A 16,215-nucleotide genomic window follows, 5' to 3' on the forward strand; every position below is an offset into this window, starting at 1 on the left:
CTTACTTAAATTCTATAGGTCACTAGCTTACTTAAATTCCATAGGTCACTAGCATACTTAAATTCCATAGGTCACTAGCATACTTCAATTTCATAGGTCACTAGCATACTTAAATTCTATAAGTCACTGGTGTACTTAAATTCCATAGGTCACTAGCGTACTTAAATTCTATAAGTCACTCATGTACTTAAATTCCATAGGTCACTAGCATACTTAAATTCTATAAGTCACTAGCTTACTTAAATTTAATAGGACACTAGCTTACTTAAATTCCATAGGTCACTAGCTTGCTTAGATTCCATAGGTCACTATTATACTTAAATTCTGTAGGTCACTAGCATACTTAAATTCCATAGATCACATGCTTACTTAAATTCCATAGGTCAATAGCATACTTAAATTCCATAGGTCACTAGCGTACTTAAATAGGGGTTTGATTTGTTTTGGAATGGCCAGATTTTGACTAAAATAATTGGACAGTATGTGAAGGAGGGAAGGTCTATGGACAAGTCTATGAAAGTGTCACAGTGTTAATTTTCTTTCCTCCATTACCTGTTGACCTCAAACATGAGAAATTGATCAAGAAGTTCAGGATTTAAGTAATTATTTTCTTATGTAATAATTTTCTTTAAGTTTATCCTTTTTTTTCTGAATATTAAATTAAATCAAGTCATTTGTAAAAGTTGTGTGGACATTATTATCAGATTCATATTTTGTCCATCGATATAATGTATTTTATTTTGCTAACTGCAGTGATAGTTCCCAAAATTGGCCCCACTTTAACCTGACTATCTATTTCCCAAAATTGGCTACACTTTAGCTTGACTTTCTCTGCAGACTGGTCATATCCAACAAGGCCACTGGAATACTAATCAACCTCTACATAGCAGACACCTGTATAAAATTGCTAAAACTTTCTGTCTGGTTAGGAACATATCTGTACAATCAATTGCATAACACTGTTTAATTCCAAAACTGTTACAGCCATATCAGGATCCTGATAAAATGTGTAATGCTGTTTTCTTTTTTCTTTTTCTTCAGCCACTCTGCCTGACATGTGGGAAAGAACAATTACAGTTGGTAGTGCTGGCAAGGCTTTCAGTGTAACAGGATGGAAACTAGGATGGGGTATTGGGCCAGCTCATCTGATTAAATGCCTGCAGGTGTTGCACCAGAACTGCATCTACACTTGTCCTACACCCATTCAGGTGAGTGTTAAGATAGCTAGGTAAGCAATGCACTGCTTTGTTAATTATGCAAATTACAATTATAGTGTTAATTGAAATTTTTTAATCCATGTTCATCATAATTGTCATAATCAGATGTTCCATTCCGAAAGAAACTGGAATCAATAAATGTTTTTATCATGGCTAGTAATAAGAATTCTTTAATGTAGACTCTGTGATCCTTAGACAAATCTTAGATGTTTTGGCTAAAACAATAATGCCATATAAAAGGGACATCTGGGTTATTGTTGAACATTTAAAATTGATATTTTTTAGGGTTTTGTTTTTTTATTTAAATCTTGCTTGGTATTATCCACCTCTATCCTGGATTCAGTTCCAATTGGATATTGCACAAAGTTTTATTGTGTCACAGTGATTAGATAAGGAGACTAAAATACTATTTCCATTGGTTTATTATGTGTCCATAGTGAGATTAAATTGGAATCACTTGGTTATGTTCCTATTTCCATTGAAATTGCATATTTTGTACACTAATTCATTAAAGCTACAAATATTGTGAGTAAGTAATGTAGCTGTATCTATGTAAACCTAAATAATTATTATTTATTGTTATTATAAAAAAATTATAATCTGTCTCTATACACATTAGAGCCTAAGATGTAAAGTACATGGTACCAAAATTCAATTGAAATAATTTATACCAAACATTAACATAACTGTGTCGAAATTTATGCAGATACTTGTTCGATCATGCATTCATAATTCTGGTAATATTTATTATCAAACAGCAGGGCAATCACTCAAATAAAGCATCAGAATTACCAAGTTATTAACAGCCTTCCATAGAAAACAGTAGATTATGCCAAAGTTGTCCTTATATATATGAAATATTCCTATGGATATCTTTGTGATGCACACTTATGAAATAGTGTAATATTTCTTGCATAAATTTTAAGTTGCATCATGACGCTTGGCCTTGTCCATGAGATACTGAACCATGAGGTAATAGTGTAAGTAGAGTAAACAGTGAGAGTACCAGACCATGGGGTACTGGTGTAATTAGTATAAGCATTGGGAGAACTGAACCATGAGGAAATAGTGTAAGTAGAGTAAACAGTGAGAGTACCGGACCATGGGGTACTGGTGTAATTAGTATAAGCATTGGGAGTACTGAACCATGAGGTAATAGTGTAAGTAGAGTAAACAGTGAGAGTACTGGACCATGGGGTACTGGTGTAATTAGTATAAGCATTGGGAGTACTGAACCATGAGGTAATAGTGTAAGTAGAGTAGACAGTGAGAGTACTGGACCATGGGGTACTGGTGTAATTAGTATAAGCATTGGGAGTTCTGAACCATGAGGAAATAGTGTAAGTAGAGTAAACAGTGAGAGTACCGGACCATGGGGTACTGGTGTAATTAGTATAAACATTGGGAGTACTGAACCATGAGGAAATAGTGTAAGTAGAGTAAACAGTGAGAGTACTGGACCATGGGGTACTGGTGTAATTAGTATAAACATTGGGAGTACTGAACCATGAGGAAATAGTGTAAGCAGAGTAAACTGTGAGAGTACTGGACCATGAGGTACTGGTGTAATTAGTATAAGCTTTGGGAGTACTGGACTATTGGGTAATAGTAAAACATTGACAGTATAAACATGAGAGTACTGGACAATTAGATACTTGTATAAATAGTATCAAAATTGAGAGTACTGGACCATGAGATACTAGCATAAGTAGTATAAACATTGAAATTGCTGGATACAGGGGTACTAATATGAGTATAAACTTTAGGAGTGCTTGACATTGTGGTGTTAATGTAAATGGTATGCCATTGAAAGTGTTGGACCATTGGCACTAAAGTATTAACATTGAGAGTGCTGGACTATCAGGTAATTTAAGTTGCAAGACAAGTATTATCACTTTTTTGGTAAAAGATGCACAGGCTATTCCATTAAAAATGCTACATCAGGGTCAGAAAATCAAGTTTTATTAGATTGAATCGCCCATAACAATTTTTAATGTGATAGTTTTATGATGCCATCAGAGAGGGGAGAACTTCTGCATATCAACATTAACTCAGATACTGTATATAACTTGGTTTTACTTTCTGACTCTTGTACAGCTTTTCTAAAAATAGAATAGCCCTTATTATTCAAGATTATTTATAAAACATATTTTACATGTACATGCAAAGCATGGAGTTCTGCTGAATCCTTACATCTCTTAATGATGATTTACGTTACATATTAGTTTTCAGTGAGCTGGGTTTTTTTGTCTTCCAGGAAGCTGTAGCTAGTGGTCTGGACTATGAAATTACCCAACTAAACCACCCTGAAAATTGCTATCTTTATACCCTAGCCAAGGAACTGATGCCTAAACGGGACCTCCTGGCAAAATCACTCAGTGACTTTGGAATGATTCCTACAATTCCAGAGGGAGGCTACTTTATGATGGCAGACATTTCTAAACTAAGTAAGATGAACTTTCAAATGAAAGGAAAAATAAAGTTTGTTATGAAAATATATCACTATAATAAAAAATAAAACTAGTCAGGAAATAGCTTTCTTTTGATGCAAACAAAGGATTGAAATATCTTAACATTTGTGTAAATCTACATATGAAATGAGTGTAAATGTTAGAGCTGTTTCGTTCATGTGATGAAATACATTTAGTGTAATTCTGTAAGACAAACCTCACAAAATGTGCTGTACGTTTGGACAAGTAATGTAATTTAAAATATAACTACCTTCTTTTCATATCACATTTTGATACTAGTCATATTTCATCCAAACCTCTGCAAGGACATTTTAAACACCTGCCATAATATGGAATTTATCATGTTATGATATTATCAATTCTGTATTTAATTTGATAACAATAACCCAAGTTTTCCACAATCTGACATTATCAAACTTTGGAAGATAGCTGACATTTGGGGCAAGGAAGAAACCTATGTTGGGATGAAAGGGTCAGAAGTCTAGCCTGTCAGCTGAAAGAATAAAAACTCTTTCCATGTAAAAGCTTCACAAAGATATCAGATACCTTAGTCAAACTTTGTTCATGACATGTATTTGAAATATTGACTTACAGATCAAAAGGTAAAATATTACAGTGTCAGATCTTGAGTTTCTTTTCAACTACCTTAACCAAACATTGTGTGGTTTGCTTGCACTGAAGACAAAGAAGACACCCGTTCATTTTGGGGTGAAAATGCAAAGTATCTAATCATTTCAGGAGGGTTTTACTTAAAAAATGTTTATGAATACTGTTTACCCAGTATCAGGCATATATTGTATCATTTACGATAAAGGCGATGCAGATAATTCATAACTTTCAGCTTCTGTGGTGGCAGTACTTGTATATATTTCCATAGGCTGTAGAGAACATATATACATAGTAAACTTTGGATTCATTTATTTTTGCAGATAGCAATTTTTTGTGGTATTATTATTGTCATTTTTGTAAATAGATGTATTTTCTTGGGGGCATCAGTTTTCTTTGAAGACAATAACCAAGCAAATTACAAAATTGGTACTACATAAAGAAATGTAAAATGATAGCCATTTGTTATACTAACATTTTAATCAGAACTATCCATATGTCCAGTCATTAACTCATTTGTTGTTTTGGTGATATACTGTAATCAAACATATCCATATGTCCTTCTATTCATACGTATGTTGTTTTGGTGATATACTGTAATCAAACATATCCATATGTCCTTCCATTCATACGTCTGTTGTTTTGGTGATACACTGTAATCAAACATATCCATATGTCTTTCCATTCATATGTCTGCTGTTTTGGTGATATACTGTAATCAAATATATCCTTCTGTCTATCCATTCATATGTCTGTTGTTTTGGTGATATACTGTAATCAAACATATCCTTCTGTCTATCCATTCATAGGTCTGTTGTTTTGGTGATATACTGTAATCAAACATATCCATATGTCCTTCCATTGATGTATCTGTTATTTTGGTGATAAACTGTAATCAAACATATCCATATGTCCTTCCATTGATGTATCTGTTATTTTGCTAATACAGTATACACAGTGATCATATTTGTTTTGGTATTTCAATAGAATAAAACAAAATGACAAAACAGGTTTAAGATTCAGATTCTGAATGTGGCTCCAGTTGTGAGAGTGTGCTGAATGGTTGGGAGTAAATGATTAGATTGTGAGAGTGTGCTGAGTGGTTGGGAGTAAATAATTAGATTGTGAAAGTGTGCTGAGTGGTTGGGAGTAAATGATTAGATTGTGAGAGTGTGCTGAGTGGCTGGGAGTAAATGATTAGATTGTGAGAGTGTGCTGAGTGGCTGGGAGTAAATGATTAGATTGTGAGAGTGTGCTGAGTGGCTGGGAGTAGATGATTAGATTGTGAGAGTGTGCTGAATGGTTGGGAGTAAATAATTAGATTGTGAAAGTGTGCTGAGTGGTTGGGAGTAAATGATCAGATTGTGAGAGTGTGCTGAATGGTTGGGAGTAAATAATTAGATTGTGAGATTGTGCTGAGTGGCTGGGAGTAAATGATTAGATTGTGAGTGGCTGGGAGTAAATGATTAGATTGTGAGAGTGTGCTGAGTGATTGGGAGTAAATGATTAGATCGTGATAGTGTGCTGAGTGGTTGGGAGTAAATGATTAGATCATTAGAGTGCGCTGAGTGGTTGGGAGTAAGTGATTAGATTGTGAGAGTGTGCTGAGTGGCTGGGAGTAAATTATTGGATTGTGAGAGTGTGCTGAGTGGTTGGGAGTAAATGATTAGATTGTGAGTGTGCTGAGTGGTTGGGAGTAAACACTTAGATTGTGAGAGTGTGCTGAGTAGTTGAGAGTAAATGATTAGATTGTGAGAGTGTGCTGAGTAACTGGGAGTAAATGATTATATTGTGAGAGTGCTGAGTGGTTGGGAGTAAATGATTAGATTGTGAGAGTGTGCTGAATGGTTGGGAGTAAAAATTAGATTGTGAAAGTGTGCTGAGTGGTTGGGAGTAAATGATTAGATTGTGAGAGTGTGCTGAATGGTTGGGAGTAAATAATTAGATTGTGAAAGTGTGCTGAGTGGTTGGGAGTAAATGATTAGATTGTGAGAGTGTGCTGAGTGGCTGGGAGTAAATGATTAGATTGTGAGAGTGTGCTGAGTGGCTGGGAGTAAATGATTAGATTGTGAGAGTGTGCTGAGTGGCTGGGAGAAAATTATTAGATTGTGAGTGTGCTGAGTGGCTGGGAGTAAATGATTAGATTGTGAAAGTGTGCTGAGTGATTGGGAGTAAATGATTAGATCGTGATAGTGTGCTGAGTGGTTGGCAGTAAATGATTAGATTGTGAGAGTGTGTTGAATGGTTGGGAGTGAATAGGTTGTGAAAGTGTGCTGAGTAGTTGTGAGTAAATGATTAGATTGTGAGAGTGTGCTGAGTGGTTGGGAGTAAATGATTAGATTGTGAGAGTGTGTTGAATGGTTGGGAGTAAATGATTAGATTGTGAGAGTGTGCTGAATGGTTGGGAGTAAATAATTAGATTGTGAAAGTGTGCTGAGTGGTTGGGAGTAAATGATCAGATTGTGAGAGTGTGCTGAATGGTTGGGAGTAAATAATTAGATTGTGAAAGTGTGCTGAGTGGTTGGGAGTAAATGATCAGATTGTGAGAGTGTGCTGAATGGTTGGGAGTAAATGATTAGATTGTGAGAGTGTGCTGAATGGTTGGGAGTAAATAATTAGATTTGGAAAGTGTGCTGAATAGTTGGGAGTAAATGATTAGAATGTGAGAGTGCTGAGTGGTTGGGAGTAAATGATTAGATTGTGCAGGAAAAGAAATGAAAATATAGAATGATTTCCATCACTTGCTGCAACTTGTTTCACAACAGACGTACAGTAGATAATGTTTTAATTTTGAAATTTTTGTTTGAATTCCTAGATTTGGAGATTCCTGATGATGGCACAGATGATGCATATGACTTCAAATTTGTGCGCTGGATGACAAAAGAAAAGGTGGTTAGCAGTAATTACAATAAAATATATATTTTTTATTGCTTGCAAAAGAATAATAAAATATTGAGAATTTTTACTTTATTTAATTATACAAAAAATTCAAGTTGGTCTCATGTGGTTCATTGATCTAAAGCATTTGCCTATAACAATCACTTGCCATCACACCGATGTCTGCATAGGTTCATGTCTTGGACATGGCCAATGTGGGTATGGAAGAAAGCTTGCTAGTAGCTTCCTGTGGGTTGGTGGTTCTTCCCCAAGTTTTTGCTTGGTCCTTTCTCAACCAGTTATACTCATTGCCATGTTTTGCTTAGAATTGGTAAAACAAAAACAAAATAAGAACAGCAACAACAGTTACACATCTGAAAATGGACATTCTGGAACACTTTTGTTATTATATTATTTAAGAGGCTAGTGTATTTGGCAAAATACATTGACCTGTCCTTTTGTCTTCCATGCAAAGTATTCACAAGCCACATACCAGGCAAAAAATATATATTACTTTCCAAATGTAGTTATTGTTGTTATTGATCTTTTTCTCCTTCCTGAATGTTTTGATATTAAGTTTTAGCATGTATCTCCATTTCTCTGAAACCATAACATTGATATTCTGTAGAATAGATATTAAATAAGAAAATATCTTGTAATTTTCTAGAAAAAGTGAAGCACTTTTTTTGAAGGTATTGAGAATGTCTACAGGCCTTTATTGAGAATCATATGTAAAGGCCTTTATTGAGAATCTTGTTTACAGGCCTTTATTGAGAATAATATGTACAGGCCTCTATTGAGAATCTGGTTTACAGGCCTTTATTGAGAATATGTACTGGCCTTTATTAAGAATAATATGTACAGACCTTTATTAAGAATAATATGTACAGACCATTATTGAGAATCATGTGTACTGGACTTTTTTGAGAATCACATGTACAGGTCTTTATTGAGTATTGTATGTGAAGGCCTTTACTAAGAATCATGTTTACAGGCCTTTATTGAGAATTATATATATATATATACACCTTTCTTGAGGATCACGTGTACAAGCCTTTAATGAGAATCATCTGTACATACCTTTATTGAGAATTGCGTCTTGATAACTTTATTATGAAACATGTGTTCAGTCCTTTTGTATATGTTGAACAATAGTGATATCTTATTTTATAAACATTTTTGAAAGTTTTGATGTTTTATTTAAGGGAAAATTGTAAGAACGTATTTCATAAATATGGTTGATAAAAGAAAGTAAAATTGGCTTAAACTGTACATCTATGAATTGTGTTGTCTATCACATGTACATGTACTTACTGCTAAAATACTTCAGGACTGCACTTTTATTCTGTATATGCATCAGTTATCGAGAGTTTAATTTATGACCCTAAAACTTTAGTTCTGCAAATTTCCTTTGCAATATTTATTTGAAATTAAAAATATTAATTGTCATGGACCTCCTTTCAGAAATTCACAGCCATTCCCACATCCGCTTTCTACAGTAGAAACCACAGGTCTCTGGGAGATAAGTTTGTACGCTTCTGTTTTATAAAGGTAAATTCTACACAGATATTTTATAAGCATACATATTATGATAATTATGATTAAAATGATTATGCTTTTTATTATCTAACTACAGGTTATTGTACATATTTTTTATATTTCTTCGCAAGGTACTGAGTTTATTTGAATGGAACAGCCCTAATTAAATTCCAGAATATTTACAATTTTTTTCTGTGGACCTTAGGTAGCCGAGTGATCTAATAATAAGGTACTGTTTATACTTAGCATTTCTGTCTTTTGGACCTTGAAAGACCAATCAAGATAAGTAAAGGGACTTAACTCAAATTATAATCCTGAGTGGAAATGATTTGTCAGTTTGACAGCTTGTTTGCAGTACCTAACATATTACAGAATCATTTCATATATGGTAATTGTCTTCATATTTTCTCAAAATATTCATGAATCAATTAGTCAATTATGTGTTAAGATATATAATTAGAGACTGTGTGCATTGTTGTTTTTTTTTTGTGTGTTGATGCCATTCCTCAGCACCAGATACCCAGGGCCCATTCATGTAGATAGAGGGATATAACAGAGGGATACATCCAAGGAATATAACAGTTACTATCAATATCTCAAAAGATGTGTTGATCCCATTGATCCTGAACCCTCCAAGCCATCAGCATTAGTCATACCTTTTTGTGCCTGGCATGCCTTTGTTGTTTATTTTTATATATAAAAACAACAGTATTTTAGATGTATTTAAATTGATTACAGTCTGCCTGAAAATATACTTGGGATATTCAATACGTAGTCCAGGAGTTCTGGGTTTTGTCTAATTTGCTTGCCTTAACAGATCACTCACATGTATCACCTCTGTCTGTGTGAGTTTTACTCTCAGTTCAACCATTGTGGGTAGGGGGCCCAGAGTGGCCGAGTGATCTAAGGCGCTCTCCGTTACAGATCACTGCCATCTCACCTCTGTCTGCATGGGTTAGAGTCTTGGATTCAGCCAATGTGGGTATGTGAGAAAGCTTGCCAGAAGCTTTTTGTGGGTCGGTGGTTCTTTCCGGGTTTTCCCAGGTTCTTCCTCCACCATTAATACTGGCCGCCATGTATAGCCTATTGTGTGCTGAAAAATGGCGTTAAACCCTACAACAACAACAACCATTGTGGGTACGTGAGTAAGCTTGTTAGTAGCTTCCTCTGGGTCGGTGGCTCTTCTCTTGTCTTAGTGGCCACTATAAAGTGTCAGTATGCTGTAAAATGCACCATGCAAAACAAAACATTCAGTGTAATGATCAAAATCTTTGCAGAACTATGTTTTTCATTTAGAAGTACTTTGAAGTTTAGTCTTGCTAGTGATTCAACTTGATCTAATGACCTTCCTTAAACAGCAAGTGTGAGGTCAAAGAATCATGTTTTCAATGGCCTTTTGAAATAAGCTTCTTACAATTTGAGAATCTCATCAGCTGAATAACTGTGCCTACTCATTAAAATAGGATTATAAAGGATCCATGTTTCCTTTTCTGTTAAAATAATATATAGAAGACTTATTTTCAAATGATGGTGGAAATTTTACTGACATTGGATGAATAATATTAAAGTTATGTAGTATTCTGTATAATACCTATACCCACCCATTCTTGAGTGAAAGCTTACATAAAAGCATCAAGTACACGCATGGCAATTCTAGCATGCTTCATTGGGAAAAAGCAACAGTAAAATCCACCTGCTGGACACCAACATCACACATGCCTGTTGTCTCATTACTGCTTAACTTTGTGAGTTAAGACAGTCTCTGAAATAAATATTACACAAGTTTTATTGGATGGGATAATTTGAGGGTGGAGAGGTACATGTGTTGTGAATTTCCAAAGTGAAGAGCTCTCGGCAAAGATGAAATAACTCTTCTAGCTGGGACACTGTGGATGACATTGGGACTTGCTGCATTCAGTCTTGAAATGTACCAAAATGGTAATTTTAAAAGTGCAATATACATAAAGAAAGTTGAATATAGTAATAATTTAAATTTGTCCAAACTTCAGCAGTAGGTTCTCTCAATTAATTCTGAATACTGTAGCTTCTTATATAGAGAAAATTACCAGGTGTCAGACAGTCATTTAATCAGATTTCTTAAGTACAATTATGTAATATTTCACACAGATGTGCTTAAATTTTTCAGTAGGTCAGTGGTATATTAGAATAATCAAATAAACAAAATTAACAGCTGGTGGTCAATTGTGCATCTTGTTGGGAATTTGTATTATAAACTTCTAATTCACACTTTCAGATAAAGCTGCTAATATATGACAAGATTGGATCAGGGTTTTTCCCCTACATGCTGGCTAGCCAAGGATGATTTTATCATACATGTCCATTTTGTGTGCAGATCTTTTTCACATGAGTCTCTACATATGAGCTGTATCAGTGCTCACAATTTATCTGTTGAACACCCTTTCTCAGCACCAGATAGGCTATACATGTTGGCCAGTATAAATGGTGGATTAAGAGCCCAGAAAAAATCACCTACCCACGAGAAGCTACTGGCAAGCTTTTTCACATATCCACATTTGCCAAATCCGAGACTCAAACCCACGCGGACAGAGTTGAGATGGTAGTGATTCGTAATGGTAAGCACTTTAGATCACTTGACCACTCTGGGCCCCCAATTTATCTGTAAGTTATATATATGATTACTAGTGGTGTGGATTACCTTTCGTGATGCACAGTACTGTGAATAATTTTAATATTTTCAATGATTTGACTGTTTTTCCATCAAACATTCATGGTTTTATTTTCAAGGTAGAATTCCAAAATCATTAAAGATATCTCTGAAACTTGAACACATTTTAGACTAGTGTGTTTTCTTGTTATGAATTCTTCAATTTTCAGAAGAAAAAAATGTGTACCCATTGATCTGTCTCGCACTCCTCTGTTTCAGTATCTTTCAATTTTTCCACCTGTCTGTCCATCCGTCATCCACACTTTTATTTATGGAGTCACAATCCAAAATTGTATGATATCCCCATGACACTTTATATGACTCCTTATTAGGGTCAGGGTTAAGATATGCCTTGTGCTTATTGGAATTTTCAGTGTGGAAATGATACATGTACTCAGGAAAATATATTCAGATGTTTGGTATACATGTCTCTTGTCACTTGAAGCTAAATTAACAAGACTTTTTGTTATTCAGTCACGTGTCACTAGAAGCTAAATTAACAAGACTTTTTGTTATTCAATCACGTGTCACTAGAAGCTAAATTAACAAGACTTTTTGTTATTCAGTCACGTGTCACTAGAAGCTAAATTAACAAGACTTTTTGTTATTCAATCACGTGTCACTAGAAGCTAAATTAACAAGACTTTTTGTTATTCAGTCACGTGTCACTAGAAGCTAAATTAACAAGACTTTTTGTTATTCAGTCACGTGTCACTAGAAGCTAAATTAACAAGACTTTTTGTTATTCAGTCACATGTCACTAGAAGCTAAATTAACAAGACTTTTTGTTATTCAGTCACGTGTCACTAGAAGCTAAATTAACAAGACTTTTTGTTATTCAGTCATGTGTCACTAGAAGCTAAATTAACAAGACTTTTTGTTATTCAATCACGTGTCACTAGAAGCTAAATTAACAAGACTTTTTGTTATTCAGTCACGTGTCACTAGAAGCTAAATTAACAAGACTTTTTGTTATTCAATCACGTGTCACTAGAAGCTAAATTAACAAGACTTTTTGTTATTCAATCACGTGTCACTAAAAGCTAAATTAACAAGACTTTTTGTTATTCAATCACGTGTCACTAGAAGCTAAATTAACAAAACAATAACCAATTCACAACAATTGAACAAGTGGTGACACTTGATGCCTATCACTTCCTTATATACTTTGTAAATGTGAATTTCGTAAATTTGAAGACATGTTTGGTGGGTTAGAGGATATAATTGACTTATTATTTGTTAATGTGTACAAGTATTAGTAGGATCAAATAATTTATTTTTCAGGTTCCTCAAATTTGCAAATTTTTATTTAAAAAATTTATTTGTCCAAAATGTTAGAGGAAAACTATACATGTTTATTTTATGGATTGACATCATATTACAAATTAGAGTTTGAAAAATATCATATTACAGTGCAGTCATACGTTGTTTATGGTTTCTTCTTACAGGATGACAAAACCCTACAGAAAGCTGGAGAACTGCTCAGAGATTGGAAAGCTTCACTTGTTTGATATGTGTGATTTGTGTGCAAAAAAATCAACATTTTATGTATACATTGTTTATATTTTTAGAGAGGTGATTGGTAAAAATTAATTTTTTCAGGATATCTTGAAGAAATGCAAATGATTGCTAATGAAATATAGGTTTGTTCACTTTGAGTGGACTTTTTCATCATGATACCTATAAATGTGGTGGACTTTTTCATCATGATACCTGTATATGTGGTGGACTTTTTCATCATGATACCTGTAAATGTGATGGACTTTTTCATCATGATACCTGTAAATGTGATGGACTTTTCATCATGATACCTGTATATGTGGTGGACTTTTTCATCATGATACCTGTATATGTGGATAATCATGATACATTATGTTGAATATCATGTGGTAATAATGTTATTCAGATTCCCTTTTAATAATTACATATAAATACATGTAATTAACATGTGATTACCCTTATCACAGCAGGCAAATAAATTATATTCCATACTTCATATGCATAGACATTATATTAACAAAAGCTCAATGAAAAAGTACTTTAGGATTTGTATCTTTAGTGGGTGGGGTGGGGTCAGATTCTTTGACAGAAGGTTTTAGTTTTATATAATACTTTAACATTCAAATTAACACATTTATTTTATCTATTTATGGACACAGAGGTTGATATTAAATTTTTTATCTCATTTGACAGTTAGCATTTAAATTTACATGATTGATTTGATCTATTTATCAATAAGGGGTCAGATCCAGAGCAAATTCTTATCTCATCATATACCAGTTTACACTGTTAAGAGGCATGGTTGCTCAGTGCTTCATGGTGATAATCCAAGTGACATGGCTTACTTTAATGTAGACCCAGCTTGACTGGTCTGGTATGACTTTGGAATAGGAACTTAGCTTCTATTTCTTCTCCATGACATTACCACTGTGCTCATAGTGTAATTCAAAAGTGTAAAAGACAACCACTCTTTCATTTGAACAAAATTGGCCCTTCCTGGGCAATGCAGAAACTTTCAGGGCTGCCCATAAAGTAACTTTTGAAATAACATTTTGTTTGTCCAAAATTTTGCACATTCTGCAGATTAATTTTTAACAATGCAGCTTGACATTTCTAGTTCTGGTTTTGATCTGTTTTCCTGCACCAAGTTTGTTTTTTTGTAAAAATTTGCAGTGAAATTAACAGAAAATGCTTCAATTCAAAATAGTCATGGATAAGATTATGGTTCAAGTCTATTTAAATTTCTTTGCTTGTTGTAAATGTGAAGTGGGTGGCTACAAATTATTTTTGATTTAAGCCATTGATCCATATTTAAAAGATATTTATGTGGTCAAAAGCTTGTTTTTCTGACATCTCTACAGTTAGTGTTTTGATCTGTTTTCTTCCACAAAGTGTTTATGTTGTGTATTTTTTATAAGCCATTCCATTTATAAGCCATATATCTAGAGAAAGAGAGAGAGGCTCAAGTGTGTTCTTTCCAAATTACCATCTCCACACTCTGTATGTCTTAACTACCATGCTCTTGCATGTATCAAAAGTTATACATATTTGGTCAATGTCCGATCTGTCAGATGATTAAGATATGATTACAGAGATTTGTGTCCTCAAAACAAACATGCTTTTATGTAATTTTAGAAACTGTTCTTTGAATATCAATATTGAATAGCTCATATATACTGCTTGATGGGACATGTGTAATGGGATATATACAGATTGGGTCTCTGTTTTTCCTCTCTTTTGGAATAAGTGTAATGGGATCTATGTAGACTGGATCTCTGTTTTTATTTCCTTTGTGGCATTTGTTTTCTAATATTATAATGTGATCTCATGAGTCACCTGTAAATGTAATGAAAATACTCATTACTGTTATCTGTCAGTTGATGAGATGAGAAAAGTTGGATATGTCTAGACTGGTTATTTGTTTCACAAGACTTTGTTCCTGAGGATAATCTCAAAAAGAGTGGACCATAATTTCCATAGTATGCAAAGACCAAGTGGAAAGTAATATGTGCGAGTGAGTTCAGCTGGGGAGTCTGCAGTTATTACTATTTTAATTACCTTGCCCTTAGAGTTTGTGTTTATTTTAATAAACGTTTCAAAGATGCCCTCTGTGATGAAAAATTGTGTTTTCATTTTTAATAAAGGAAACTTATGCAATTTATAATTGGGGCCCCGAGTGGCCGAGTGGTCTAAAGCGCTCTCCGTTACGGATCACTGCCGTCTCACCTCTGTCTGCATGGGTTCGAGTCTCGGATTCGGCCAGTGTGGATATGTGAGAAAGCTTGCCAGTAGCTTCTCGAGGGTCGGTGGTTCTTTCCGGGGATTTCCCAGGTTCTTCCTCCACTATTAATACTGGCCGCCATGTATAGCCTATCGTGTGCTGAAAAATGGCGTTAAACCCTACAAGAACAACAACAATTTATAATCGGAAAAAGTGCCATATGTATGTTATTTCTATCAATTAATGCAGGCAAGTAATTAACATATTTATGGATTTCATTATGTAACAAAAATTGCACTTTTTTACAATTTGATCAATTTGGTTTTAGCTGTGAAAATTCCACAGACCTCTACTGAGTTGATTATACTGTGGCCAAGTGGTCCAAAGTATTTGCCTTTATTGATCATTGCCATCTCATATTTGTCTGTGTAGTTTCGAGTCTCAGCCAATGTGGGCATGTGAGAAAGCTTGGCAGTAGTTTTTCGTGAGTCATTGGTTCTTCCCTGGGTTCTTTCTCTGCCAGTTATACTGGCCACCATGTATAGCCTATAGTGTGCGAATAGTCAGTTTAAACTTACATCAAGAACATAGTATGTGTTATATCACAGCTTTCTTCATCTGTAATTTTTGTTTATTCTGCCATTGGTGTGGAGGAACAATTAGTGTTACCCATATATGCAATGTATATTTAAGGGCAACTAATTTGCACAATTACATCTTATGAATAATCAAGGGCAGAGTTTTAAAATGGTGAAAATAATACACTGCCTGGCTAACTTTTAAGAAGAATGTCCCTGTATAGTATTTGTTTACCCTCCCATTTGTCTCCACCCATCAATTTTAAAAACAAAATTCATCAAATATATTTTAAAAAATACACAAAACAAGGTTATTTCTTTCATCAGTTTATCATTTGTAACCCGATTGTCGCCAAGGGGTCCCAAAACAGTCAACTTTGTGGTATTGTGAATCAAATGAGAGTTTTTTTTTAGTAACATGGTTGCCATATTCACATGGGCAAGTGATTGTTTTCTAGATGCAGATGCAGCATAGTTCACTGTCTTTGATAACATCAATAAGTCCATCATTTGTGGAGTT

The 16,215-nt window shown here is 34.4% G+C and overlaps 1 protein-coding gene across 5 annotated transcripts in view; it reads left to right on the plus strand.

The window, feature by feature from the left end:
- LOC149779200 (kynurenine--oxoglutarate transaminase 3-like) overlaps positions 1–15,000 on the plus strand; it is a 105,565-nt gene extending 90,565 nt beyond the window's left edge. For all 5 annotated transcript variants that reach the window (XM_089939775.1, XM_089939770.1, XM_089939774.1 and 2 more), the window contains 5 exons: positions 1,042–1,208; positions 3,475–3,664; positions 7,110–7,183; positions 8,636–8,722; positions 12,845–15,000. In XM_089939775.1, coding sequence (XP_089795901.1) covers positions 1,042–1,208; positions 3,475–3,664; positions 7,110–7,183; positions 8,636–8,722; positions 12,845–12,907 — 581 coding nt within the window. In that variant the 3' untranslated portion in view covers positions 12,908–15,000. The remainder of the gene's footprint in view (positions 1–1,041; positions 1,209–3,474; positions 3,665–7,109; positions 7,184–8,635; positions 8,723–12,844) is intronic.
- The last annotated feature ends 1,215 nt before the right edge of the window (positions 15,001–16,215 follow it).

Source organism: Sinohyriopsis cumingii, chromosome 17, assembly GCF_028554795.1.
Source record: "Sinohyriopsis cumingii isolate HCF-2022 chromosome 17, ASM2855479v2, whole genome shotgun sequence".
NCBI classification, from domain to species: Eukaryota; Metazoa; Mollusca; class Bivalvia; order Unionida; family Unionidae; genus Sinohyriopsis; species Sinohyriopsis cumingii.